We start from the raw sequence: 26,416 nt of genomic DNA on the forward strand, positions 1-26,416 counted from the left end.
CTTGTATCTCATTCCCCCAACAGTACTAGCTACAAAACCTATCTCATTACCATCTTAATATATTATGTGTTCACTTCATTCACAAGCATCAAACTGATATTGAAATGAAATAAATTCAGTGAAATTTCTCAATTTCTACAGTTATAATTTGATTTGAATGAGAATTGCACAGACTACAGATGATACACTGCAAAGAATAAGAATCCATATAGTGGAATTTGGTCTCTAAATTATAACAAAACTGTGAAGATGTAGTATTACATAGGAAGAAGAAGAAGATATCGTCGGCCAAAAATAAGGAAGAAGGAGATATCTCTTCACCACATAATTTTAAGCTGATGTTAGTTTGTGATACAGTTTGCTGGCCTGGTATTTGCAGAAGATTCAGTTCATGCTAATTAATTTCGTCAATTGCAATTTCATGTGTACGTTTACATACTGTCACAAAGAAGGAAACAAATGGAAGGTCCTTCCCTCAATTGCAACTGCAGCCTCAACATCTTCTCCCACCTTCAGTGCCAGAATGGAATCACGGTCCTGTTAGTAGGTCATTCTTGCCTTGAACGTCGACACTGGCCATGATGTTTGCCGATGGTCGTGGATTTGATCCCTCTGTTTCCATGTCACTCTGTGGATTTGCTGACTGTCCACCCAGTTTTTGTTTAGTTGTTTTATGCGAGCCCTCATGCTTATTCTTCTTTTGAGCATTCTTTTGCCATTTCTTTAAGGCCTTGTTAGTTTGTTCATCAAAGATTGACTTCTTCATTGTTGAACCCATCTGTACGTTCACAAAATGGAAATTAAGAAACAACGAATGACTTTTATGAAATGCATAACAGAAGAAGCAAGGGTTCAGATGCTTACATGCCATTCTCAGAATAAAAATAGGCTCAATTAATCAAAGAGAAGTGTTACGGGCGGATTAGCCTACTTTCATTTAGAGTCTCATTTTATTGTTTGCCTATGCTATAACAGCTTAATTAAATAAAAGATCTTGATTTAAAATCCTTATAAGTTCAATTCCACAGTATCAGAAAATAAAAAGTGCCTTGAATGTTTAGTGATTGTACCTGTGTAACCAATGCATATAGCGGAAGTGTGATGTAGCTGCACATAAACTGGACGGCAACCCTGATCATAAGGCATGTGTCAAAGCACGGTATAGGAACAACAAAGTATATGTTTATGATGATGATCATATAATCTAGCAGGGAATAATGTGTTCATAAAAACTTCCATGTAGGATCCCATGCTTTACTCGAATATAATAAAAAAAAATGTATCTGTATCAGTAAATGGGAAAAGGAAAAGACATACCCAAGACCAACTCTGACCAATGTAAGATTGAAGTTCTCATGGAAACAAGACCTGATCCCGAACTCATACTGCATTAGGATTCACCAGAAAGCAATTAGAACTCCAGCAGTGACATATAAATAACCACAACGAATTCAAAAGAGGTTCTTGGATTTAGTTGTTATTTACCCATATCCAAAAGAAATGTGTTATCTCAAAGGCATTCTGGACACGGAAATATAAACAATCAGATGACCGAAAATATCAGAAATCATAATAGCAGGGACAAATTGGTGTCTGAGAAAAAAGAGGAGGCTAGTCTACCTGAAACAGGACAAAATGGATCAAATAAAGCACTAGCTCCGGCCAGCTAAACCAAAAATGCTTATCAGTGACTTGCACCAGAGGTATCCCTTGCACCACAGCATGTCTTTCTTGGATTTCAAGTGCCATTTGTGTTATAATTCCTTGCAGCTTTGTTCCAACAGCTAAGATTATCTTCAACCAATACAAATGTCAGCACTCTTTTAGAACAATATTATTGGATTGAACATAAGCAGGACTTTTCTAGTAAAGTTCTTACAACTAGAGGAAGTACGGACAGGACAAACATAGCCTCCCATCCTGAAATGAAAGAAACCTTGAGTAAATAACACCACATCAAATATAATGATAAAAGAAAAGGTCAACTCAGATATAGGAAAAAGGAAACAGAACAAGAGTTAATCACCATGAACATTGAGAAGCAAAAAGAGCGTCATCGTAGTCCATAACAGTGGACTGCCAGTATCATCAGAATGGTTAGCAAAAAGCATACAGTCATCTTCATGAGATATGACATAACTACCTTATGGATAGAACAAAACTTGCTAAAAAACTTGCGGAAACATGAAAAAGAAAAGGTTGGCAATAATATATACCTGATTCCCACAACTACCTTAAAGTCATCTTCTAATGATCTCTTGATATATTTTTGAAAATCAAAGTTGCTTCCAGGTGCTAAATGAACCTATAATAACAGACCATATAGTCAGCTAAAGATACCACTATCAGATGAAGATTCTGTCATAATCAACCAATGAAACTCACAGTGACGAATCCATGCCGCATGGTCAAGAAATCAGCCCTACGAACAGACCTAAAGAATTGTCGGAAAAAGCATACCTGAAAAGTGAAAAAAAAGTTTGAATATTCAAGAACCAGACAATAGTGAAGAGAAAGTCTAGCAACTCCAACTCCAGAGATTCAAAGCAGTAACTTATACAAATTAATTAGTAGTTTCAAACTCTCAAACGAATTGGAACAGAGGAATTAATAGCAGAATTCTTACTAAGTAGAAGGTGAATCGTGTTTTTGTCCAACATCTTGTGTGGTCTCTCACAAATGATGTCTCGTGAGTAAGCCTGAATTTCGTAGGATCTGTTCAAAATAGGAACTCCAATTCAGCACTCAATACAGACAAGTATCCGTATAGGCAGCAATAAAAATTTGCTCGCAGTAGTACATTGAGCTAGTGTCCAATGATTTACCATTGAATTCACTATCATTTACAGCTTCTCGTTCCCACTGCTTCCACCTACGAATCTGGACACATGAAGGGATTTCATCACAAGTTGAGAAACCTCTAGGAAAATTGAATTGACTCAGAAACACAAGAAAACCAAATCAGAAATGAGCATACTGACCTTTAATCTTCCTAGTGTCATGGTTATGGCACCATATATAACGTGAAATACTGCTAAGAAGAAGATGAAGATGTGCAACTGATGTAATCCATTTATAGAGATAAGCGGCACTTCTCCCTGCACCCCATGCAGTACTCAATATTACGATTAGGCAAACAGTAGCTTTATTACTTATTTTCAGAATCCATGTAGAATTTCCAGAAAAGCCATGTAGCATTAAAAATGCCACCACATGTTTAATTTCCGTTATTCACTGAAACGCCATTGTGTCCAAACAACTGCTATCATTAATTGAAAAGCCAACGAACAAAAAAGCTAATTCTGACGATACCAAAAGTTCTGTTGAAGAACCAGAAAGCTACAATGGAAAAATCAAAAAGTTACTGTCATTTCACAGAGAAGTCATTGTTATCCGTCGGAAAAGTGACGACCATTTTTCGAAAAGCTATATACTATCGACTAATTGAAAAGTTATTTTTATTTTCCAAAAAATCTACTGTCACTCACAAAACCTTTTGAAAAGAACATTATTGGTATCTTTCGAACAACTATTGTGGATGAACCAAAAAAGTAATACCAAGAAACTGAAAAGCTACTGCTGGAGAACCGAAAATCTACTGACCCGTTCTCAGGCCAAACCCAACGCAGCTAGATATCAGCTATCCGGTCATCTTTCGACGGCGGACCAGCAAAGATGTGGTACTCTCTCTCTCTGTCTGAGACTTTTTTTTTTTTTTTTTTTTTTTTTCATATGTGGTTATACGAGGGATTTAAACATATGATGACTCAATTGATAATATTAAGTCCTAAATGGAACTTATGAGCAATTTGTATTGATTTTTTTGGTTTCTTATCACAGTCTTAGAGGAATAATAAAACAAAAAATATGATCATATACAATAATAATAATTGTAGTAGAATGAATAATGTATCAAACAGCTGATCATAAGATGTTTTATCGTTCGTATTACTTAATTACCTTTGCACAGGCTTTGCCAGAGCTACCAGCAGCTAAAATTCTGCGCTCCTGCTCATACCATAAAAGCCTGCGATGACCTCCTCCTCCACCACCTTTGTCACCACCTTTGTCACCACCACCGTGATCATCAGGGCCGTTTCTGTAAGGACAGGGCAACATTGTATCTGCATAGTCTTCAGGAATGCACCATCGAGCGATGTACGCTTGCCCAAATGTCAGTAGCAAAGAAATGAATCCCAAAACCATAAGCTCTGCAATCCAACAACAAAAGAACAATTAGAAACAAAAACAGAAATGCAATAGAAAAGAATAAAAAAAAATTCATCTAAAAAGAACTACTCGATCACCTGCTTTAACTATCTCCAGAGCTTCAAGCAAACCGGCTTTTTTTCTACGTTCAAACCACTGAAACCAGCAAATTAAAAGGAACGTAAACCATGCATGCATACACAATTCAAATGAAAAGACAAAATCAACATGCAAAAACATTTTGTTTATTACGTACATGTCCGACCAGGTGAAGAACCTTTTCCAAAATTATGGAAATAAGAATGATGAGGAAACAGACACCGGCGACAGCCCACGTCGGCGTCTGATCGAGCTCTCTGCTGCCTGCGCCACCACCACCGGCCATTTTTGAACCCGACCAGCCACGCCTCAATCAATCTCAACAAATTGGCCCTTATTATTATTAACGAACAATGACAAAGAAAAGAGATCACTAATTTAGCTAAGAATCATCGTGATCATCATCATCAATCACGATGATTATGATACAGAAGAAAAAAAGAGTACTAGAAATCCGGGTTTGTGCTTAATTATGGTGAGTTTTTCTTTCTTTGGTTTTTGTAAGGGAAGGCTAGCCATCAAACAGCTGGCGGCTCCTGGTTGTTCTTTGCTAATGGATTCCAAGACAACCATGTTAGGGGTGTTTAATTTCCTGTTTGCCATTACCATAAATAGAAAACTTGAAACGTAGGAGTTTATGGTTAGCCTGAATGCCTGATTATCAAAGTGGTCGACATACAAAATTGATACAATTTTGAATTTCGGACAATCAATTCCTTCAGAGAAATTTTAAATTTTCAGGTTGAGAATATTAAACGAGATAATTAATTTTTATATATTATGAATTCCCACATTTTCATTTAAATCTCAGAGTTTGTTTCTTTATCCAAATACACTGTCAAAGATTGTTTAAACTTTGGAACTTATACTCCAGACTATGGGAAGGGCCCAAATTAACAACTTCATGAAAACATTAGTTTTTTTTTTTTTTAGGGTGACATTCTCGCCACAGCTGGTTTGGATGCAGAGATTGAAGCTCAATTCATGGAGCAACCCCCTCCACAAGTTATTTAACTTATTTCTAGCTTGCTTAATGACTTGTTTGAAAGTCCTAGAATTAGAATTATATACGTTGAGATTGTAATTTGTTAGGCCTTTTGATCTCTCTCTCACACACACACACACAAAAAAAGGAAAAAAAAAAGAAAGAAACATGAGTTGGTTTTAACTATAGATCCCGTCCAAAGTTCCATACAAGTCATGATTACAAAAATATCTGAAATCAACTTCATATCTATGAATGTGAGAAAAAAAAGTTCTATTTTTGAAATGTAATAAACATCCTTTGGATGTATCCTGTTACCTGTACATGTGAACCCTCAACTCTTCCGGCATTGTTAACATCCCCACTTGGAGAATTCTTCTGCTCTCAAGAATCTAAGAAAATCAAAAGGCAAAATAATTCTGGGAAAAAAAAAAAACAAAAAGATCAATGAATCATATATTAGATTTTGATTCGATCCGAGAGCGGAAGTCTTTATACAAGTCAAACCTATTTTGCCATTCTAAGAATTGCCTCTTCAATATATTATATTCCCTCAGTTCCTTCGACTCAAACTTCATGGGACAAGCATCAAATCTCAATTCCACAGGGCAAAGATCATCAAAGAGTTCTGGTCCAACGCTATCGCTAATGTCATTGGATGTTTGCTTCTTCTCTGACACTTTAGAAATCAAGGTGTCAAACTTGTCATTCTTATAAAGAGATTTTCCCTGTCTACGACAGGTTGAAGAGCCTTTAGCTGCAACCGGCTGATATAAAAAGAAAGGTTTTGACCTTTGAGAGTCGCCCCATTTCTCTTCTCCATCATTAGCAAGGGAAGTCACTTGATCATCAAGAACCTCTTGATCAGAATTGGAAACAGCCATTTCGCTGGCAACCCGCATGACCTCATCACAGCTGCGGCTAAGCTCTGCCTCTACTGAAAATCTGCCTGATTGTTCCTCTGAATTTGGACACCCATTACGAAATTCATGAAGTGTAAGCAACAGAGGAAGAGGAAGTACCGGACCCACAAGGGCTTCACCAGGTTGCACTTTCTTTGACCACTTATTGCTGCGGCAAAACGGCTTCCTAGGCCTCCTTAAAATGAAAGGAGGCAACTGAGATAGGTCTGGTACAGCAGAGAATTCCAAAGCCACCCTCTTTTTGTTCACAAGCACTTCAAGAATTTCAGGATAGTTAGAAAAAGCCAATTGCAAAAGCTCCATGGGTAACTCTGACCACAATCTCCTCAAAACAACTTCATGTATGCTTGCTGGCAAGCTGATGTCATTTAAAACAATTGTAATAGCAGGAGATGATCTTAACTGACCGAAACCGCATTCATGTAACTTCTTGCATAATATTTCATGAAATTCTGGGCTAAAGAGTTCATTCCCTCGAGGAACCTTAGAGGGCTTTTTTATTTTTGCATCCAAAACTTCATCAAGATTGCCATTTAGATAACTACAGAGGTAGTCAAGTTCAAGGTACTTAAATCTCCTAGGAAATTTGTATTCCTCATGTTCGGGGGAGCAGAGCAAATGATCCTTAAAATGCAGCAACTCTCCATGTGATTCTTCTACTTCTTTTATAGAATCCCATGATGCACAATATCTCTGTAATTCTAGCTTTCCTGAGGACATTAGCCTTATCAGTGTAAAACCACCAAATTCATCTGGTTCAGAAAGCAGAGAAGACAAGTCTTTGTTTACAATACCGAAGCCCAGCACTATCTCTTTTTTGCGCTGCCAATCAATCCACTTAGGAAGCGCATCTTTTAAAAACTCTTCTCTTACAAGACAATTTCCACAATGGCATTCCTGACTAGACAGTAAAAGATCTGAAGGGAGCTCCCAGGCATAAAAGGATTTTCTAAGCTCCATTATTTTTGAAGCTACTGATCCTATTGGCATTGGGAGGGAAGGTCCATAGGAAAAGATATTGAACTCACAATTCCAAAATGAACCCAAGATGATGCAAAAACCAGAATCCGAAGGCCATTTATATGTGTCATCCTTCGAGTATGACCTCAATTCTGACAGTCTAAAAACATCAATATAGCTTGCTTTGTCGATGCTATGAGCCCATTGCAACACCGGCATCAATGGCTTGCGCACATCACAAAGAAGTAACAAACTGTCGGAAGCCAAAACAAAGTGAAAACTATCAGAACTAGTCGTTGAAAGCACACGGAACTGCTCCTTTTCAATCGGGGCATACATATGCAACATCTCAATCTTCATCAAACAAGTCACACTACATTCATGGAACCTCAAATCAACTAAGAAAATTGCATCTGAACGTGCAACAATCAAAACTCTAGGATGCCAACTGAACTCACAACTCAACCACTTATAATTTCCAGAACTACCATAACCATTATTGTCCCAAAGGACTTTCAATCTGGTCCCTTTAAAATATGTATTTGAAATATCGTTGTCTAGACGAGATTCCAAATCAAACAAGAATAAAGCACCATTCTCTAACAAAACCACACTCTCTTCCAGCACATGCGGACTCCAACACGCATGTACAACACAGCAAGCCTTGAAGACCTTACCACCCAAATACACTAACCTAACACTATATGAATTCGGACCAAAATCTCCAACCTTTACAATAAACCAATGCACAGAGTACAAAGTTGAAGCCAATAAATATCCAATGTTAACAGGACCATTACCTCTTAAATTGGATAAGTTAGGAAGGGGAGTCACAGAAATCCTTAAAATCTGGTATTTGAACTGACACCTTGTAGTGAGATTGTAAACTTTAACGTCAAAAGTCGATTCTTTTAATACCAGCTCGAACAACCCAACTTGGTCAGAATTCTCACCGGTAGGGAAAAATATAAGAATAGTGTTAGTTTGTGGGCATTGAAGGAATTCGAGACGGTTTCGGAAAGAGGAAAGAATGTCATTTTTGTACTGATGAGGGCCCAAGAAGGAGGCTATGGAGGAAGAGGTAGAGGGAAGAGGAGCAGATTCTGGTGAGGAGGTCAAGAGGAAACGAGGTAGAGAGAGATGAGGTAAAGGAGTGAGAGGTGGCAGGAGAGTGGGGCAAGATAAAAGGAGAGTAGTGCTATTGGGTTTTGGGTTGAAGATTAGAGGACCCAATATTGAAGGGTTTGAAATGAGAAGTGGAGGCTGGAAGACTGATGAGATTGGGAAGAGAGATTTCCATTCTTCGGGTATGCTGTCCATTCTTGGTTCGCTGGGACAGTCCTTCAATACCTACAAAAATTTAAACAAACCTCAAACAATGGAACTAAACATAACAATGGGTTTTTTATATTAAAATTCTTCAACTAATAAATCTATGCAATAAACATACTCCAAGACATAAATAATTGACTATGTAACCAATTCAATCATGAAATTTTATTGTATATAACTCTTCACAAAGAAAAAGAAGCTGGTACCATCTACAAGTCTATGGTAATCAAATGGAATTACTGTATATAGCCATAATTTCCCTCCATTTAATCAACTAGGACCATATTACTAATCTATCAAGTGTACTATTGGGTATAAGAGAAAATCAGTTGGCTGGAACTCAGTGGGGGTCTGCTGCTTTATTAGAAATTAAAAGAGAAATACCCTGTTAAGATGACTAATTGACTAAATATGGTCCTTTAATCAAGAGGACTATAATAGTTAATAACCTAATACGTAAATAAACACCATTAACCATCTATACCATATACAGATGAGGCTTTGTTAAACTCTTTTGCCAAAGACTTCCGGTTATACCTTTTCAACTTAGATACTCTAAAGTATATTAAAGCTAGTAAAATAAATTAACATAATCCCCATAATTTAGTCTCTGCAGGTGGCTTCCTTCTACCTTATTTTTTCTCTTTCCTTTATCACACATTCACACGCATAGAATGTGTGCAGTTTATAGTATAATATGAGAGACCTCATGAAAGTAACTTAAGAAAAGGTCCTGTTATAACCCCTCACCTCCAGAAAGAAGGAAAAAAATAAAAATAGATGCAACAATTAACAGAGGAAAACAAAATGGATAAATACCACCACAGGGAAACCTCTATGTATTGTCTGCAAATGAAAAAAATGAAATATTCTGTATTGCGCCACAGGAATTACTCTTTAATTTTCTTACAAAATGAAAGTACAGGAAGATCACTAACTAATCTAGGAATAATACTGTTCCTTCCTCCAAAGCAATCATGTTTTAGAAAAATTCAGTAGAACATCAACTGTTGTGTCACCCAAGCTGATAACTGTAAGGTGCAAGTACGGTTGGCATATGCATGTAAAGTGAAGCAGTGCTTTATTGGGTTTGGAATTGGAATTGACAGCCTTGATGGCTGTGGTTGGTTTGGTGACTGACTACAACCACTTTTGCAATAATATTATTCCTAGGTCATATCTCCCACTAGCTTCCTGCAGATCATTATTACCTAGAACTAAACCTCCTCCCTTCAACAACTGCTATGATACTTATGTTAGACCATTAGTAGACCTAACATTTAAGACCAACAATATATAACTAACATTTTGAACATGCCCGATGCACGTTCTGTCCTGAGTATTGTAACCAGAAATCTGAACTACTTGACAAATGGAAAGCTAAACTACTATCCAGTAACCCTAAACCCTTGATAATATATGGCCGAGGAAACAAATGACAAAAGCTGCTTCCCCTACCCATTTCTCTTCCCAGAACCTTACCCTTTCCATTGTTGTTTAGACTCTGCGTTCTAATATTTAAAGTAAGATGCTACTTGTAGTTTCCAAATTTATTATTGCATTAAGTGTACACATTTTATTTTTCATAAACATTACACATATATTGGAAGACTTTCAAGCAAGATCATGCCAGTTTTTAAGTGGTATGAGAAGACAGACAATCTGCCTGGTATACGCATGAAAAGGAAAGAAAAGGAGATCACATATTATGCCCCAGACAAGTCTCCTAAACGGCATGTGAGGGACATACACAATGTGCATGATACCAAAATCAATTATTTCCACTGATTAAGCAAATATATGCCGCCTACTTCCTTATGAGTATTGCGGAAAAGCCAATGTGGGATAAACTCCACATTCAGATATTGATTGTAACGAATCCTGTCATCCTGCAGTATTCAATTCTTTAAAATAAAACTAGTTTATTTATTTATTTATTTTTGGCCAATTCTTGGACTTAATTGCAAGAACTGAAACCTTAATATCAACCTAACTGTATCAAAGACCCAAAATCAGTATTTACAATAAGAATATGTAACAGGGTATAAACAAGAAGAAAATGTGAGCATAACATAACCTTCGAATCAGCAATATGAAAAGAGAGGAGCAAAATCGACAGAGTTAAAGAGGGAGGGAGCAAAGAAAGTAGGTAGCTTTGCAAAGAGAAAGAAGCTAATTTTCATAGGTTTATTTCAGTAAAGATTCATACCCTAGGTATCCAACAGTCACTGAATTATCAATTCACAACTCCAAAATCCGAAAAAATAATAATAATAATTAATAAATAAATAAATCAAGAGCTGAAAGATGAGAAAGCACAATACCTGGGTGTGTTGCTGTCTGACCTGACTCGTCAGGCTTAGAAGAAGAAGAAGAAGAAGCTTATTTGGAGAAGGAGAAGATTAAAAGCTTCAACTGCGTGTTGAGAGAGACAGAGAGGGGCTGCGGTGTTTCCCTTTATACGACGCCGTTTGGACCGTGGTACTAATACGACGACGTTTTTATTTAACCATCGAAACGACGTCGTCGCTTGGACCCCTTAAACCGAGCCATACCCCTATCTTCTTCTTCTTGGTTGCTACTTGCTTCTGAGAGAGAGAGAGAGAGAGAGAGAGAGAGAGAGAGATGTCGAAGGCGAAGAAGGAGCTGATGGCGTCAGCGCCGTGGAGGGTACAAGAAGAAGAGGAGGAAGAATTCAGCGACGCGAAGCTGAAAGTGACACGGCAGCAGGCGGGGGCGGAATCAACCATGCACGTCCCTCGCAAGAAAACCAAGCGCGCTCAGGACTATCAAGACGACGACGACGACTCCCTCACTGAGATCGACCCTGAGCTCCGCTACAGCTTCCACCGTAACTATCAGGTACTTCCTCCTTTCAACTTTACCCCTCAGTTTCTCTGGAATTACCGATTCAATGTATCTAGGCTTGTTTGTTTTGCTGGTTAGAGTTGTAGTTTGTAGAGGAAAAATGAAAATTCTCTCAGAAAGTTGTGTCACATGAATTGGAGGCAAGAGATTGTGCACTCTTGTTAATTTCGGACCACAAGGCTGCTGCTGGTGGATTATGCAGAAACAAGTGATGATTTTATGCCGATTCTCTGCCTCACCGGAAGACTTTAATTTTTACTACTCTTATTGAACCCCGTTCCATTTTACTGTGCCTTTGATATACTTCAGATTAGAGCAAACATGTTAGAGGCTTGGGAGAGTGTATAATTTGACACCGATGATCTTTATGCTGCTGCCGGAATAGATAAGGAATACCACGACTGTAAAATTCTGGTCCTGTACTTCAGAGGGATGTGTGCACTGCTTTTATGTGTTTGTTTGTTGGATATTTTAGAGAGGAGGTATTGGATTAGTTCGGGAACTGTATGCAGTTTATAAAATTTCTGTTGGAGTGGGGGTTCTACTGACTAATCTTGGTATTAGGCATCTCTCTAGACTTGGTGAATTATATTTTCTGGGAATGAGAGTAATTGTTTTACAATGGCATTAACATTTTTTTTTCGAGTCATAAACTTCTTATCTTCAGGAAGGAATAATATGGAGTTGAATAGTTGTAAACACTGGAGTGGACAAGACTTCTCAGTTTTCAAATTTAGGAGAGTGATTTTGACACTCAATTTTGCACAGTTACACCCCAGTTCTAATTGCAGAATAGTGCAGCAATCAAAACACTTTGCATTTAACACTAAACATATTCTATGATTAACTTGTCATCTTGTGTTTTCAAAAAAAAGAAAGAAGATTGACTTATCATCTTGCATACACAAGTCCTAAGTTTGAAACAGTTGGTCCTTAGATAAACCTCTTCTGATAGTGTTTTGGAATTTAGAAGACAGTGACTTCAAGTTCAATTGTCTATCTAACAGCTTTTCAGTTATGCTTAAAATGACCGACTTTTAGAACTTTATTCCCTCTGCTTTTATTGTTAGTGGCATTTAGTATCCATGATTCATATGATTTTTCTGTATAATTAATCTGATTTGATTACAACATCTCAATTTGCAGTTCCTTCAACGAGTTTTTAGCATTGATACTATCGTGAAACCTCTTCCACCTTCCATGGCTTACAATGTCTCCCGCAACTTGAACTTCTTCACTCGCATTTTCACCCAGTTTTTTGGTAAGTTTATCTGTTTATTGTGTTTGTAGGTTCCAAGATGCTGAAACATTATTTAAGGAAAAAAAAGAAGAAAAGAATAAACCCTATTTTTTCTGTGAATGAGCTGTAGGTTAGTACTTTTACAAGTCAGGATGTAGCTTACACTATTCCTTTAATTCATTTTGGGGTGTCTACTCCTCATTGATACAACTAGTTTTTTACCATTTTTTTTTTTTCCGTTAGGAACTAGTTTATAACTATTCTGGCAAGAATATCTGTTACTTTTACAGGTAGTTAGTTTAGCCATGACACTGGTACTTCTCGTCTTTCATGCTGATAATTGGTTAAACAGTCAGTCTATGTATGTGGTTTCTTTGTTTTCATGATTAACCAATCTGCTTAATGTGGTTTCTTGTGTGCAGATCCTGAAGGTATAGCAAATGCGCAGAAATCACTTGGTATAGGACAGGAAGAGAAAGCCCGTCGCGTCCGGTGATGCATATTAAGGATTCTAGAATGCAGTAATAAACATTCAGTTCTTGTTTTAACTTTCCTTGGTTTTGTTTGTTCTGTCCTTGATAGTATATTGTTGCTTCATGATCAGAAATTGGATGTTGAAATTTCAATGGCAAAACAATTTAACTCTCGTGCTAACTAGGCTCCACAGGAAACAATCTCTCTATTACTCAGCAACAATGTCTTGGTAGAGTTTGGATAACGGGTTGAGTTCGAGTTTAGAATAATTGTTCATGACACCAATGGAGCAGGCTTAAACACAATACTTAGAATTTATTAAAGGGGGTGAAATAGGCACTCCATTTTTTTTTGTTTTTTGCAAACTACACCCTAATCATGCACATGTTAATTGAAAATACTCATGTTGGATGGTGTATTTGTGACAAATTTCGTTCCCCTTTATTTTAACCATCCTGATTTGTAATAAAACCACGAGTAAGCGTAATCAAATGAAGGAAGTGGATTTAACTAACAAAGGAAAAGTTGATGGAGACACTCCAGAAAGTCAAGACAAGAAAAGAGACATCAAGGACATGAGCCAAATAACCGAGTCGAGAACCAAAAGATGAATAGGCAGAGTTCTGAGGACTGAAGGCAGTGTCAGAGGTAGAGGATACAAAGAGGAATCAAGTCAATCTGGTGGAAGAAGTCATCGAGATTTTGAAGGGGGAAGGGATGCTGAAAAGCCTAAGGTGAGACAAAGAGACAGATGATAAGCTGGATCAACGGGAGAGTGGAAAGAGATACACAGATGATGGCATCTATGCAGAGAGAAGACGTGATGGAGATTACAGAAGGAGGAGTACTGCAGATAGTGATGGAGAGAAGCATAAAGAGAGACGAAGATACAGATGATAAAATTGACCAGCAGGAGAGTGGAAAGAGATATGCAGATGACGGTACATATGAGCACATGGGGGAGATATAGATTTCAGAAAGAGAACTGCAGATGGTGATAGACCCACAGAAAGGAGTAGGGATAGAGAATATAGAAAGAGAAGTGTAGATAATGGTAGCCCTTCAGAAAAGAGAGACGATGAATTTTATAAAAAGAGACGTGCAGATAAGCATGCATGCTTGAGGGATGGTAGAGACTACAGGAAGAAATCTGTTGCTGATGACAGGCGAGACAAGAGAGAGATGAGCCAGTTCATAAGAAGAGAACCGCAGGGAAGGAAGACACAGAAAATAGAAGGTGAGAGGCATGGAAGTTCTCTTATAGCAGATGAAGCATGTGATTGTATAATTTTGAACTTTTACCACACTTGGGGTTTTCTGTGACTTCTCTCTGTAGCGAGTTGAATCAGTATTTTTAAAAGGGAATGACTGTTTGAACATGACTAATATAACTGCAAATCAGAAATTCAACTACAAGTTTAATTACCTTGCGGGGAGGTAGTTAAGGAACAATGTTATGATAGCAACATAACACAATAACACATGTATTTGGTTAGTAACATCAAACTGGAAGAAACATCCTGGCTCAAATTTTATATATATGAAGAAAGGTGACTAGTGTTTCTCGTTACAGTACTCAAATCAATCTAGAAGAGAACTGATTTTTCTCAGACTCACTTGGAACAAACACGGGAAGCTGGCCACCTCTCTGTGATCTACCCTGTTGATATGTAGAACCTCTGTCATGCTCGGAAGCCAGTGAACCAATATTCCTTGTCCCTCTAGCGGGTGGTTCATTGAGAACAGGTCCACTGAAAAATATGGATTGTCCCGTGTACAATAGCTCTGCTCCTGAGGAGGAACCACCAGATCTGGAAGATGAGACAAAACGTCCAGCTTCTTGATCCCAAAAAACTGACGATCTCTTATTTCCTTGAAGACTTGAGTTACCTTTTTCTGTAGGCATCTGTCCTACATTTACCTTTGCTTCACTTTGCTTTTCTGACAATGGAGATTGATCATTTGATGACTGATACATGGGGTTGAACTGATCCAAGTTTGAGGTTTTCTGCTCTAGAGGAGAAGGGGTGAGACTAGAGACATGAGGACTGCTTAAGTTACTACCAGCATAACGTCCAATTTCAACATCTTCTCTGCTAGCACGACTAGGTGGGTATGAGCTCATAGGAGATAATTTTGATGTCCCAGTTCTACTGTTTCTGTTGTTAAACCCCTGATCAGTACTGGTTGGACTACTTCTTCCACTCACATTACTACTCGATACATATTCAGCTTCATACGAATGATGTTGAGAACTAATTGGACGAAGCACAGATGATGATGCTCTAGCTTTGGCAGCTGCTTTGGTTGCCTCATTAGCATCTAGTTTAGCAAGCTTCCATGCACTTATTCGGACTGGACGCTGGGGTAATTTTTTTGCCTTATCAGGCTGCTGTATTGCATCTGGATCCAATGTCGATGGTAAGCGTCCTGGCTCCAAATGTGGAATAATTTCATCCTGCATCTAGAGAACCCATGAAACAATCAATTTTAACCTTATGAAGGTTATAAGGAACTTGCGATATGATCCCATTGCTGTGCTTGAAACCAATGTCTTACAAAATCATTAGTCACCACACACAGAAGATATCCATTTCTTGTTTATGCATATCATCACAATTAATTATATTGTTAGTAAAACTAACATTTTCAAAATTCATTTTCTGGGGGATAAAATGGCTGCTATTGGTTGATAAATTTTATCCGGATAGCCCCATTTTGTTTTACCAAATTTCAAATTTTCATTTGTAAATGCACTAGTACTAGAAAAGATTCCTATATACATCATTAATAATATGTAATGGTAGTACGTGGTGGTCCTGGTTTATTGTTTTTCTTTTAGGTAGCTCATACCGATAGAGTTCTCTAACTTTTCCAGGGGATATCCTGTCCCCTGTATTGGTTTGTATTGATTCTCTTGTTCCTTTTAGTGAAAGTTTCTTTCCTATTAAAGAGTAGTACCTGGTGATCCACAAAGATCCTTGGAGGGGTGCACCAAGCACCTTTGTATGGCAAATTCATTCCAAGAGAGCTTCTTCCACTCATGGCAGTCACAGCTGAACTTGTTGGTGAAGATGCAATACTTTGCTGATCACCTCCATCCACTGATGGTCCAGGAGGTTCACTTTGTGTTCTCATCGCAACGACATACTCATAGGTTGTAATACCCTGCACGGAAACAATGGTTTTTAATTTTTGGTGCAGTATAACTGGTGGTGTGTAATTTATGAGGGTGACCCTACCTTTCGAATCAAAATTATGTGGAAAAAGAACAGCTCTGCCAGAGGATAAATGGCAAGGAAGGAAATAGCTGTACATAGGGCCTGCAAATATTATAAACGTTTTAGAGGCAGAATTTGACAGAATCCTGTAATCTACAGAGTGTGTGAGAGTAAAAAGTAAAACAAGATAAAGACACAAGGCAGCAAACATACCACCACAGTGGCAAAGGGGGGCTGAGAGAAACCAACTCCAAGCCTATCAGCTATCTGCCTTTTCATACTATTTTTATCAGCAAAGCATCGAACAAGGACAGCAATACCAACACCACATTCAACAATAAGCTGAGGCATACATCCACAAACATCAGACATATGAGAGAATAATTTGTTTGGACATAGAGACATGAAACCATGTTTAAAAAGCAGATATTGAAGACCTTACCCAAACAAGGCTTGCAGCCATAAGAGACACGAATGTGATATAATTTTTCCTCCCCACACAATTATTTAGCCACTGCAAGAAAGACAGTGGTGCTGTTAGCAATGTCATAATAAATAGATATGCTCTTCAAATAGCTAAGAATGCAAACTGAGCACTAGGATAAGTGTCATAGAAGATAGGCTAATCGCCCAAGTATAACACAAGAGGCCATGAAGTGGCAGAGATTAATATATAGTAAGACGTTTAGAAATTACCCGACAATGATGATCAAATCCATCAACACATTTATCACAGCTTCTACAATGTTTGCTGAACTTGCCGACCTACATAAGAACATAACAGCATCAGTTGACCTGGTAATGATGTTTCCCTTCTGTGGTTTAGTCTGTAGAACATCAGGTAACTGGTATTCTGTAACATGAAGAATGAGGCAAGAATTCCTGCAATCCTTCAGCAGCAGAAAAGCTGAACGTTGTCTACAACTAAATTAGAGGATTAACTCCCAATGGATCACCCATGTAGGTAGCACATATGTCAAGGTATACATCCCAGTGCACTCCAAAGAGAAAATAAAAAATGCAAACTTAACTAGAAATCTTGTACCTCAGCATTGCACAAAGTGCAGAAGAGAGGATCCTCTCCAGATTGCTGCTGTAATTGCAAGAGATCTTCACGTTTGCGGCAATCTTCTCTTACAAGACAACCACAGAAGAAACCTCCAACTTTTGAGCACCAACTTGCACCATGGCTGTCCACTTGTCCTCCATTACTGAATGAAATGTTCCCTAATAAAAGCACATAAGGTTCGATCATAAAGTCCAGAGGACAAAGTCATAAGGAGTTGCTAACATCTACAGCTTACGCTGCCGTGCACCGATTGATGGAATGAGTATTATTTTTAACTTCACTCAGGTAGGTGAACAATTAACATCCTATCTGATTGATTATACCAAAAAGGAAGTTATGATTTATATGGGTGGAACCTATTTATTTGTTTGTAGTGTCCAACAGACCATGGAACTATACTATTTTCCACAAGAAAGGGTGGTTACCTTATCATCTTTATGTATCCAATGTCCTTAAAAAATTACCATTGTCCCAATTACATGATGGACCTTATATTCAGTGTGAGATCATAAACCTGTTTTTGGCCCCAATGTGTACTTTAATGCAAGCTTTAGAGATATAAATTCAATTTCATACACTAACCAGGAATACCTGTGTTATTGTTTTCTTTGTGGGAAAATGTCTTGTCAGCTTCAAGTAGTATTCCAGGATCAGCGGGATCAATTGCTGTACACCGAACATAAAGTATGAATACAGAAAACACCTGAAAACCAAGACTAGGATATTAGACAATGATAAGAAGAGCTAACCGATGGAGTGTAAGATTTTAAGGCACTATTTAGCTTACCAACGCAGAATATACACCAATTGCCACGTACTCATAGATGTCATTTCCAAGAAAGGGAGCAAAGAAGGCATAATATGCAACCGTTAGCAAGAAAAAAACGGTTATAGCCACGACCTGTGCACATTAGAAAGAATAATTGGAGTGAGTATAGCATTGTCAGGAAGGCCTGATACAATCAAACAGGCTCTCAAATCTTCACAAAACGTGGACGTAAGAAACCATGGTAATAATTTGGGTACTACAAACTTGTCGATTCAAATCTGGTTGGCTACCTACTAAAAGCAAACCACAATAGATTTACCTTTGACTTATCACTGATGCTTCAACAGTCCCCATTTTCCATTTATATTTTATAAGTTATTATCTCAGTTATGTTTCAAGTTCAACTTAAAACAACTAAACTTCAATCCTCCTAGAGACAACTCACATGCTACCATCTTATGAAACCTGATACTATGGCTTGTTTAATTTGATGAATAATTCATGCATAAGTTAGATCAAAATTAGAATGGGATTAACAAAAGAAGTCAGTTGCTTCTTCTTTTTTTCGCGTGGATGCAGAATTTAATGCAATTGGTACTCCAATTGGGTGCAAGTTCTTCAAACTGTTACAAAAGTGATTGTGGGAGACAGGGGGACCAAAAGCAAAAGAATCACAGGCCTAAACGCATATAATTTAGTAATTTTGACAACTAAAATACAGAAAACACAGAATGCACAGGAGTATATTATTATCAACCAACACTCACGAAATGAAAATCTAAACACATTTCGAAACCACATTCAGAACAAAGATTAAGAGCCAAGCCAATATATATATATATATATATATATGGACCTGAAAAGTGTGAGCAGGGAGTTCCCATCCATGACGGCGAGCCATGACCAAGAACTGACTTCTCCAAATTCAAAAAGGGTCAACACTACCATCTAAAAAACTAAGACCTCCATGAAAACAAATCTTAACCAGTTTCTGAGAAGGACTGGTTCAGAAAAGTGTCCCCATTACTGGTTCCTTGCTTCAGGCCAGAGAAAACAATCCAAGCCAGAAATTAAATATATATTCTCTGTTTTAAGGGTTCAATGCAGACCCAGATGGCAAAAAGGGGTTTCGAGGCAACCCATTGAGTCTGATTTTGGATTCAAGTGCTTGTGGGGGGAGTTGAAATGGGATGAAACTGACTGACTCAGAGCATAAGAAGAAGAAGAAGAAGATAATAAGAGGAGAGAACTGGACTCTGTCTGTCTGTATCTGTAGTTTTTTGTTTTAAGGAGTAAACGACACAAACACAGAGAAGAGTCTGTACTCTGTAGTAGAAGTAAAAAGTTACTCTGAGACTGCTTGTGTTGTGCCGGCGAGACCTGCAAAGGTATATTTATTAGTGCATATTGGTGCTCTCCCATGAGTCATGACCCCTCCTCTCTCCGTTACATCAATTTATTTTTAAATAAAATAGAGCGAAAATTATTTACAATGTTAATTTCTCCACCGATTTTATCATTTTATTTTACATTCGGCTAGTTTGTATCGTTACAACAGTCTCTCCCGTAACAACCTTACGATAAAAAATATTCGATGAGAAATTACTAAATTATTTTGTTCCGATAATTCATTCAGAAAGAAACATTCTCATGTGGTCTACCAATAGTAAACGATGATTAGTGCTCAATTTAGTAGTATACTGATGAAGTCACAAAATGGTAAAATTTCCACAAACAATAGAGTAAAAAAAATAACCGAATGCCGAAATATTGGTGAATCAAATTTCACATTGACTGAAAATTGAAATTCCGTTAGAGAGTCAAAATCAATGGATCCAGGTATGGCCCACGTACCAAATATTTGGCTATTGTTTGCTAACCAAATTTGGAGCAACGGATTGGCCGAATAAAAGATATGAAAAAGAGGACTAATTTTCCATTTGGCGCTTTATGTGCCATCATTTATATGTTTGAGATAGACTACTTCTGGCACGTTTACTTACTTGGAATGGAAAATAATCATGAATCGGAGACAAGTGGAATGAGAGAAGAAAATAATCGGTATTGATTCCGGAGGAATGATTCCTAAACTCATCTCCCCCTTTCGTAATCGAATTCCTAAGTATTCAGGAATCAATTCCTGATAAATAGGTGGGACCTACACCAATTCTCATTCCTTCATGTGTTAGTAAACACATGAATTCTTTTACCTGGAATCATTCCGATTCCTTTATGTGTTAGTAAACACAGGAGTATTTTTACTCCGTAATCATTCCATTCCATTCTAAGTAAGTAAACGTGCCCTTCATTCTTACTGAAATAAAAGGAGTTGGTTTCACCGTTTCACACGGGGTGAAATTTGTCTAATTCTTGTTTTTCTTCTTTTGTTTTCCTCGTCAAGATCAATGGAACGACAATTGTATCGATCGTGTCAATGTATTAAGTATGTTTTAGTAAATGTAAAATGGGTGATCTATGATTATCCGCCTACATATTTAATAACTAGATCATGTTAGATTGAATTCATAACAATTTTTTACTATGAGAAGTGATACTATTCCTTCAAACACAGGAGGTCCCCATGAGACTATGAGATGATCGATCATAATGTGGTATGTCCCAAGAGTCTGCTTACTAAATATGGATATGAATTCTACTTACTCTTAAGTGTGCTTATCAAAATTATGAAAGATTAGAGAATTCTGCGAAAGCATTGAGATTCTATTAAGAATCTCAATGATTACCATTTTATAAGAACAATCTATTTAAAGGAGAAACACTTGGCTTCCACATGAATTCTTTAAATTATCATCATACTAACAAAAAGCATCAAATGGGGATTTTATAGTAAATAAATCAAACAATTATACAAATGAGCACTTTGACTTGCCTAGATGCTTAGGCTAAGTGAGCTGCATCATAGCATTAAACTATAAGCATACTACTGTTTCGTTCAACAATATGTTGGGGTTTTGCCTAAAAGTTTGTGTTGTTTTATTGCAAACCCTTTAATAATGTAAGCTTTACATAATTCTTTTATAAACCAGAGAAAACGTGGACCGTTAAATTGTTTCATATGATCTATTGTTCCTTATGGTAGTAATTTGACAACTTTTGCCCACTAAATCATCTTTGAAGGAAGTTATCGAAACATCTATCACTCAAGTGTTTTAGATATTACTACTGAGACAAAAGGGACGTTGGCTCATTCTAACCTAAACATTGTCAAACTGATATTTGGGAATAATGTGATCATTCTATTTATCTCTCAAGGAGGTTTATATAGTATTGAAAGTAATCAATCCTAATATAAGTCAACTATAACATTAATGTTATGTAAACATGAGCTGTATAAAGTTAATTGATACAGCTCATGTAAACACTTCCCCTCAAGTTGGTGCATAAATATCTCAAATGCCCAACTTGTCAAGTGAGCTGTGCAATACCTTACCAGAAACAGCTTTTGTCAGAATATCTGCAAGTTGATCTCTAGTCTTCACATGTGGTACATCAATAATCTCTTATTCTAGCTTTTCCTTGATAAAGTGTCTATCCACTTCAACATGTTTTGTTCTGTCATGTTGAACTGGATTTTGTGCAATGTATATGGCTGTCTTGTTGTCACAAAAGAGATTCATAGCCTGTTTGGGCTTGAACCCCAAGTCTTTCAGTAAGTTACGTAGCCATAACATTTCACAAACACCTTGGGCCATTCCTCTGTACTCTGCCTCCGCACTAGACCTGGCACTACTTTCTGTTTCTTGCTCCTCCATGTCCCAAGGTTACCTCCCACGAATGTGAAGTATCCTGAGGTTGATCTTCTATCAGTGATACATCCAGCCCAATCTGCATCAGTATATCCAGCCACCTCCAAATGATTATTTTTAGAAAACATGATCCCTTTGCCTGGAGCTAACTTCAAATAACTAAGAATACGATATATTGCATTCATATGGTCCTCACTTGGAGCATGCATGAATTGGCTCACCACACTCACAGCATATGCAATGTCAGGATGAGTGTGAGAGAGATAGATAAGTCTGCCAACTAGTCTTTGATATCTCTCTCGGTTAGTAGGCACTTGATCAGGATATTCTGCTAACTTGTGATTTTGCTCCATAGGTGTATCTGCAGGTTTGCAAGCGAGCATACTTGTTTCAGTGAGTAGGTCTAAGACATATTTCCTTTGAGACAGGAAAATGCCTTCCTCTGATCTGGCCACCTCAATGCCTAGGAAGTACTTCAATCCACCAAGATCTTGTTGAGAATCGGTCAATATGTGAAGTCGAAAACACAAATAAACACAGCACACCAAGAGAAACAACCACAAAGATACGAGCACAAGAACACAAATTTAAGGTGGTTCAGCAAAACTTTTGCCTACGTCCACCGGGCAGAAAAACGATCTTCCACTATATTTATAATGGGTACAACCAGAAAGAATAAGAAAACAAGGACTCTCTCTTCTCTTCCTATCTCTCCCTTCTTTGCCCTCTCTCACTCTCTAACTCCGAGAACGGAATACACTTTGCTCTCTGTCTTTGTGATGAAAAACCTAGAGCAGAACCCCTCCTTATATAGCCATAAGGATATCAGCTTTCTTCACCAATTAGGAAACCTATTCCTATTTGTGGTAGGCAATTATGTCTTCTCCTTCTCTGTAATCAACAAGGATTACAGGTAATCCTACATCAATAAGGATTTTCCTTCCTCATTGGAACTCCATTCATCAGTAGGAATCCAAAACCTACTGGGTAAACAATTCTCATACTCTAAGACAATTGTCTTAGGAAAGACTCATGGGCTGGAAACCCAACAGATCTTTCATCTCAAATTCAGATGATAGATAAGCTTCCAACTTCTTCACTTCTTCCTGATCATCTCCTGTCACAATCATATCATCCACATAGATGATTAAAGCAGTCAACTTACCCTTCATGCACTTCAAGAAGAGAGTGTGATCTGAGTTGCTCTGCTTGTAGCCAAATGCCTTCATGGATCGTCTGAACCTTCCAAACCATGCTCTGGGAGATTGCTTGAGTCCGTATAGAGATTTCTTCAATCTACACACCATTCCTTCCTGCGAAGGTGCAATGAATCTTGGGGGTAGATCCATGTATACTTCCTCCTTCAGATCTCCATGTAAGAATGCATTCTTCACATCGAACTGCTTCAGGGGCCAATCCAAGTTTGCAGCTAGAGACAGTAGTACACGGATAGTACTAATCTTGGCTACTGGCCGGTGCAAATGTTTTCTAATAATCAATACCATATGTTTGTGTATAGCCTTTAGCAACTAATCTTGCTTTGTACCTGTCTAATGTCCCATCAGCAGCATATATACTTCAAGGTATAGATCCACCTGCAGCCCACTGTTTTTCTTTCCTTGAGGTTTTGGTACGAGCTCCCATGTATCATTCTTCTCCAAAGCTTCCATTTCAACCTTCATTGCCTCAGTCCATTTAGGATCTGCTAATGCTTCCTGCACTTTATTTGGAATGACAATAGTAGATAATTGAAACACAAATGATGCATATGACTCAAACAACCTATGTGTTGACACATAATTACTTATGGGGTATTTGGCTTTTGCTCTAGGATTTGGCTCATACTGGGCTTTAGGCTTCCCTCTCGTTGTACGATTTGGCAATTGATATTTGGGGCACACACTTGTTTCAGTGTTGAGTCCTGTTTCAGGGCTAGCCTCATTATGTATGACATCATTAGACACATGATTAGGGACAAACTCATTATTTCTAACAATATCTAACTCAACAATATCTGACTCAAGTTCAGGATTAAGACTTACCTCAGGAGCATCCTCATGAGAAATAGGGACTGATGTAGTAGGAGTAGGGGGTCTTCAATTGAATCTGACAAGACTGACTGAGGACGAACATCATTTCTTGTTGCTGGTCCTTCTGGATCCATTTGATGTCTTCCATGTACCACAATTCTTTCTTCCACAACAATTTCTGGTACTTCCAATACTGAAGAAGACACCTCTTCTCTAGATGCGCTCTCCCCCTGAAGAGAAGTCTTCGAGGCAAAGAAAAGTTGTTGCTCACAGAATGTCACATCCATGGTAACATACAACTTCTTGGTAGAGGGATTGTAGCACTTATATCCTTTCTCGGTAGAACCATATCCCACAAAAACACACTTCTCAGCACAAGCATCTAACTTTGTTCTCTGATTACGAGGAATATGTCTATAAGCCACACAACCAAAGATCTTGGGTGGAAGTGTATGGAGTGGTGGTAGGGTAAAAAACTGGCCAAGAGCTTCAAGTTGTGTTTTTGGACGTATATGGGCATCCTCTTCTGGTGCTTGAAGGGCTTGTGTGGGTAGTCGATTTAGGAGGTAAATGGTGCTAAGGACGGCATCACCCCATAAGTATTCGGGCATGTGGGCCCCTATAAGCATGGAGCGGGCAACTTGAAAGATATGTTGGTTCTTGCGTTCTGCCACACCATTTTGTTGAGGAGTTTGGGGACATGTGGTCTGGTGAATAATGCCATGGTTGGTTAGGTACTGATGAAGGGCATGGTTCACATACTCACCACCATTATCTGTGCGCGAAATACTTTGATGGGAGTCTAGAACTGGGTTTGGACCATGGTATGGAAGATTTGAAATACAAAACAAACTTCACTTTTATGTTTCAACAAGTAAACCCAGCACATTCTGGTACAATCATCCACAAATAACAAAAAATACTACATACCAGAAGGAGTAGCTAGACAAGGCCCCCATACATCTGAGTGGATCAAATCAAATGGCATAACACTGCGAGAATTGCTGATGGGATAGTTAGCACGGTGACTATTTCCTTGGATGCATGTCTCACATTGGAAATTAGACTCCTTGCAAGTTTTGAATAAGGTAGGAAGCAAACTCCTCATATAGCTAAATGATGGGTGCCCCAATCTCTGTTGCCACAGTCATATGTTGTCTCTCTCCTTTCCTACTGAGTCTTTCTGAACATGATATACTTCACTAGCACGGAGGTCACCAGCATGTGTCATTTCCATGTAGTACAATCCCCCCTTCTCAATACCACGGCCAATAATTTCTCCTGTGAGGATGTCCTGAAAGACACAACACCAAGGATAAAGGATTACACAACAATATAATTGTTTAGTAATTTGATGCACATACAACAAGTTATTCGATAAAGAGGGGACAACTAAAACTATATCAAGGGTTATAGAAGGGGTCAAAGATACAGAACCAGCACCAGTAATAGGATATGCGTCACCATTGGCATTAGTGACAGTTGACATGCGGGCAGGGGATAGTTTTTGGATGACACTTGGATCATGAGTCCTATGATCAGTTGCACCTGAGTCAATTATCCACATATCTTTCCATTTAAAGTTTAATTTTGCAAATGGTGGCCATGTGTACCTGAGTTAGCTTGAAACACTGGAGCAAATGCAAGATCATGGCAGAAGTACTGATTTACCTCGTTCTTCAATGATGACATTTTGGAGAGTGACATCTTGTCGGTACCAAATATATATTCACTCACAACTTTTGATTGAGCCGCCCTTTCGGGTTTTCAACTCAACGGACCTTTCTTTTCTTTCTTTCTTTCCTTTTTTTTTTTTTTTCCTACAATAGTGGGTCAGGTCAGACAAACAAAGGTCAAACCGGATCTGTCAGAGCGGGTCGGATCTCCATAGTTGGGTAGAATCTGGAGCAGGGTCGGATCGGGTCAAATTTGGAACTGGTGTGCAGGTCGTGGCCTCAAATCGGTGATTATTGCTGATTTTCTATTTTAGATTGTCACTGATGGTCTCACCGGGTTCGACGAGGTCTTGTTTGGATCGAAGAACGCCGGTGGCCGTTGTTAGGTGTGATTCTGGGTCTGGATCAAAGGACGCAGGGACGAGCCTGGTTCCAGTCTGTGACGCTCCGGCGGTGTGTGTCGGTGATCTGGGTACGACGGCGATCAGTGTAGACGAACGTCTAGGTTGCTAATGCATTGTCAGTGATGGTCTGGAGTCTATTTTCAGTCCAATATTTGGAACAGAAAGCTGGTTCGATGTTCTTGACCGTCGAGTCTGCCGGCGAGTCAAACTGGAAGAGGAGGTCGAGGGTCAAGGTAAAACTGGTTCCGAGCGTCGGTTCTGGCCTTCTAGGTCCGGTCTGACTTACTCTTGGTACAAGTTCGATCTCTGCAGGAAATGGAGTCTGAGTCAAGATGGTTTTCGATCTGGTCTGCAGCTTTGCCAAGGTCAAGGTCAAGGTCGAAAGTCTAG

General features: G+C 38.3%; 4 protein-coding genes across 6 annotated transcripts; 1 reads left to right on the forward strand and 3 right to left on the reverse strand.

Annotated features, from left to right (window-relative positions):
* Positions 1–209: 209 nt before the first annotated feature.
* Positions 210–5,719, reverse strand: LOC133707271 (MLO-like protein 9). 2 transcript variants are annotated; one of them, XM_062132834.1, is made up of 16 exons: positions 5,612–5,719; positions 4,466–4,641; positions 4,308–4,365; positions 3,961–4,211; positions 2,982–3,098; positions 2,826–2,880; positions 2,627–2,715; positions 2,386–2,460; positions 2,217–2,305; positions 2,027–2,076; positions 1,880–1,920; positions 1,621–1,794; positions 1,486–1,521; positions 1,318–1,385; positions 1,071–1,131; positions 210–778 (listed from the first exon to the last, which is right to left on the reverse strand). In XM_062132834.1, the coding sequence occupies exons 2-16, from the start codon at positions 4,592–4,594 to the stop codon at positions 530–532; spliced, it is 1,542 nt and encodes a 513-aa protein (XP_061988818.1). In that variant the 5' UTR covers positions 4,595–4,641; positions 5,612–5,719; the 3' UTR covers positions 210–529. The 2 variants fall into 2 exon arrangements, with proteins under 2 accessions (XP_061988818.1, XP_061988817.1); XM_062132833.1 differs by lacking the exon at positions 5,612–5,719 and having other exon boundaries at positions 4,466–4,806.
* A 3-nt stretch (positions 5,720–5,722) lies between these two features.
* Positions 5,723–10,969, reverse strand: LOC133707267 (uncharacterized). The gene is made up of 2 exons (XM_062132828.1): positions 10,833–10,969; positions 5,723–8,526 (listed from the first exon to the last, which is right to left on the reverse strand). The coding sequence occupies exon 2, from the start codon at positions 8,494–8,496 to the stop codon at positions 5,746–5,748; it is 2,751 nt and encodes a 916-aa protein (XP_061988812.1). The 5' UTR covers positions 8,497–8,526; positions 10,833–10,969; the 3' UTR covers positions 5,723–5,745.
* Positions 10,970–11,084: 115 nt separating this feature from the next.
* On the forward strand, positions 11,085–13,270 carry LOC133707272 (uncharacterized). Its single transcript, XM_062132835.1, has 3 exons — positions 11,085–11,370; positions 12,523–12,637; positions 13,039–13,270. The coding sequence occupies exons 1-3, from the start codon at positions 11,134–11,136 to the stop codon at positions 13,110–13,112; spliced, it is 426 nt and encodes a 141-aa protein (XP_061988819.1). The 5' UTR covers positions 11,085–11,133; the 3' UTR covers positions 13,113–13,270.
* LOC133707269 (protein S-acyltransferase 21) lies at positions 13,038–19,498 on the reverse strand. 2 transcript variants are annotated; one of them, XM_062132830.1, is made up of 10 exons: positions 19,006–19,498; positions 18,168–18,281; positions 17,972–18,083; positions 17,357–17,538; positions 17,008–17,076; positions 16,754–16,825; positions 16,525–16,653; positions 16,333–16,413; positions 16,052–16,258; positions 13,038–15,554 (listed from the first exon to the last, which is right to left on the reverse strand). In XM_062132830.1, exons 1-10 carry the CDS (start codon positions 19,048–19,050, stop codon positions 14,667–14,669), a joined length of 1,899 nt encoding a protein of 632 aa, XP_061988814.1. In that variant the 5' UTR covers positions 19,051–19,498; the 3' UTR covers positions 13,038–14,666. The 2 variants fall into 2 exon arrangements, with proteins under 2 accessions (XP_061988814.1, XP_061988813.1); XM_062132829.1 differs by having other exon boundaries at positions 17,963–18,083.
* Positions 19,499–26,416: the final 6,918 nt, after the last annotated feature.

This window comes from Rosa rugosa, chromosome 4 (genome assembly GCF_958449725.1).
Source record: "Rosa rugosa chromosome 4, drRosRugo1.1, whole genome shotgun sequence".
In the NCBI taxonomy this organism is placed as follows: Eukaryota; Viridiplantae; Streptophyta; class Magnoliopsida; order Rosales; family Rosaceae; genus Rosa; species Rosa rugosa.

What these genes read in the sequence shown, in the direction of transcription:
- LOC133707271 (XM_062132834.1), bottom strand. Translation starts at nt 4,594, where the DNA reads ATGGCCGGTGGTGGTGGCGCAGGCAGCAGAGAGCTCGATCAGACGCCG. An exon ending in CACATTTCTTTTGGATATGG is followed by an intron (nt 1,386 to 1,485) that starts GTAAATAACAAC and finishes ATCCTAATGCAG; the next exon opens with TATGAGTTCGGGATCAGGTC. An exon ending in TATATGCATTGGTTACACAG is followed by an intron (nt 779 to 1,070) that starts GTACAATCACTA and finishes GTGAACGTACAG; the next exon opens with ATGGGTTCAACAATGAAGAA.
- LOC133707267 (XM_062132828.1), bottom strand. Translation starts at nt 8,496, where the DNA reads ATGGACAGCATACCCGAAGAATGGAAATCTCTCTTCCCAATCTCATCA.
- LOC133707272 (XM_062132835.1), top strand. Translation starts at nt 11,134, where the DNA reads ATGTCGAAGGCGAAGAAGGAGCTGATGGCGTCAGCGCCGTGGAGGGTA. An exon ending in GCTTCCACCGTAACTATCAG is followed by an intron (nt 11,371 to 12,522) that starts GTACTTCCTCCT and finishes CTCAATTTGCAG; the next exon opens with TTCCTTCAACGAGTTTTTAG. An exon ending in CATTTTCACCCAGTTTTTTG is followed by an intron (nt 12,638 to 13,038) that starts GTAAGTTTATCT and finishes TCTTGTGTGCAG; the next exon opens with ATCCTGAAGGTATAGCAAAT.
- LOC133707269 (XM_062132829.1), bottom strand. Translation starts at nt 19,050, where the DNA reads ATGGCTCGCCGTCATGGATGGGAACTCCCTGCTCACACTTTTCAG. An exon ending in GCACTTTGTGCAATGCTGAG is followed by an intron (nt 17,077 to 17,356) that starts GTACAAGATTTC and finishes GTTCTTATGTAG; the next exon opens with GTCGGCAAGTTCAGCAAACA. An exon ending in GATTTGATCATCATTGTCGG is followed by an intron (nt 16,826 to 17,007) that starts GTAATTTCTAAA and finishes TCTTTCTTGCAG; the next exon opens with TGGCTAAATAATTGTGTGGG.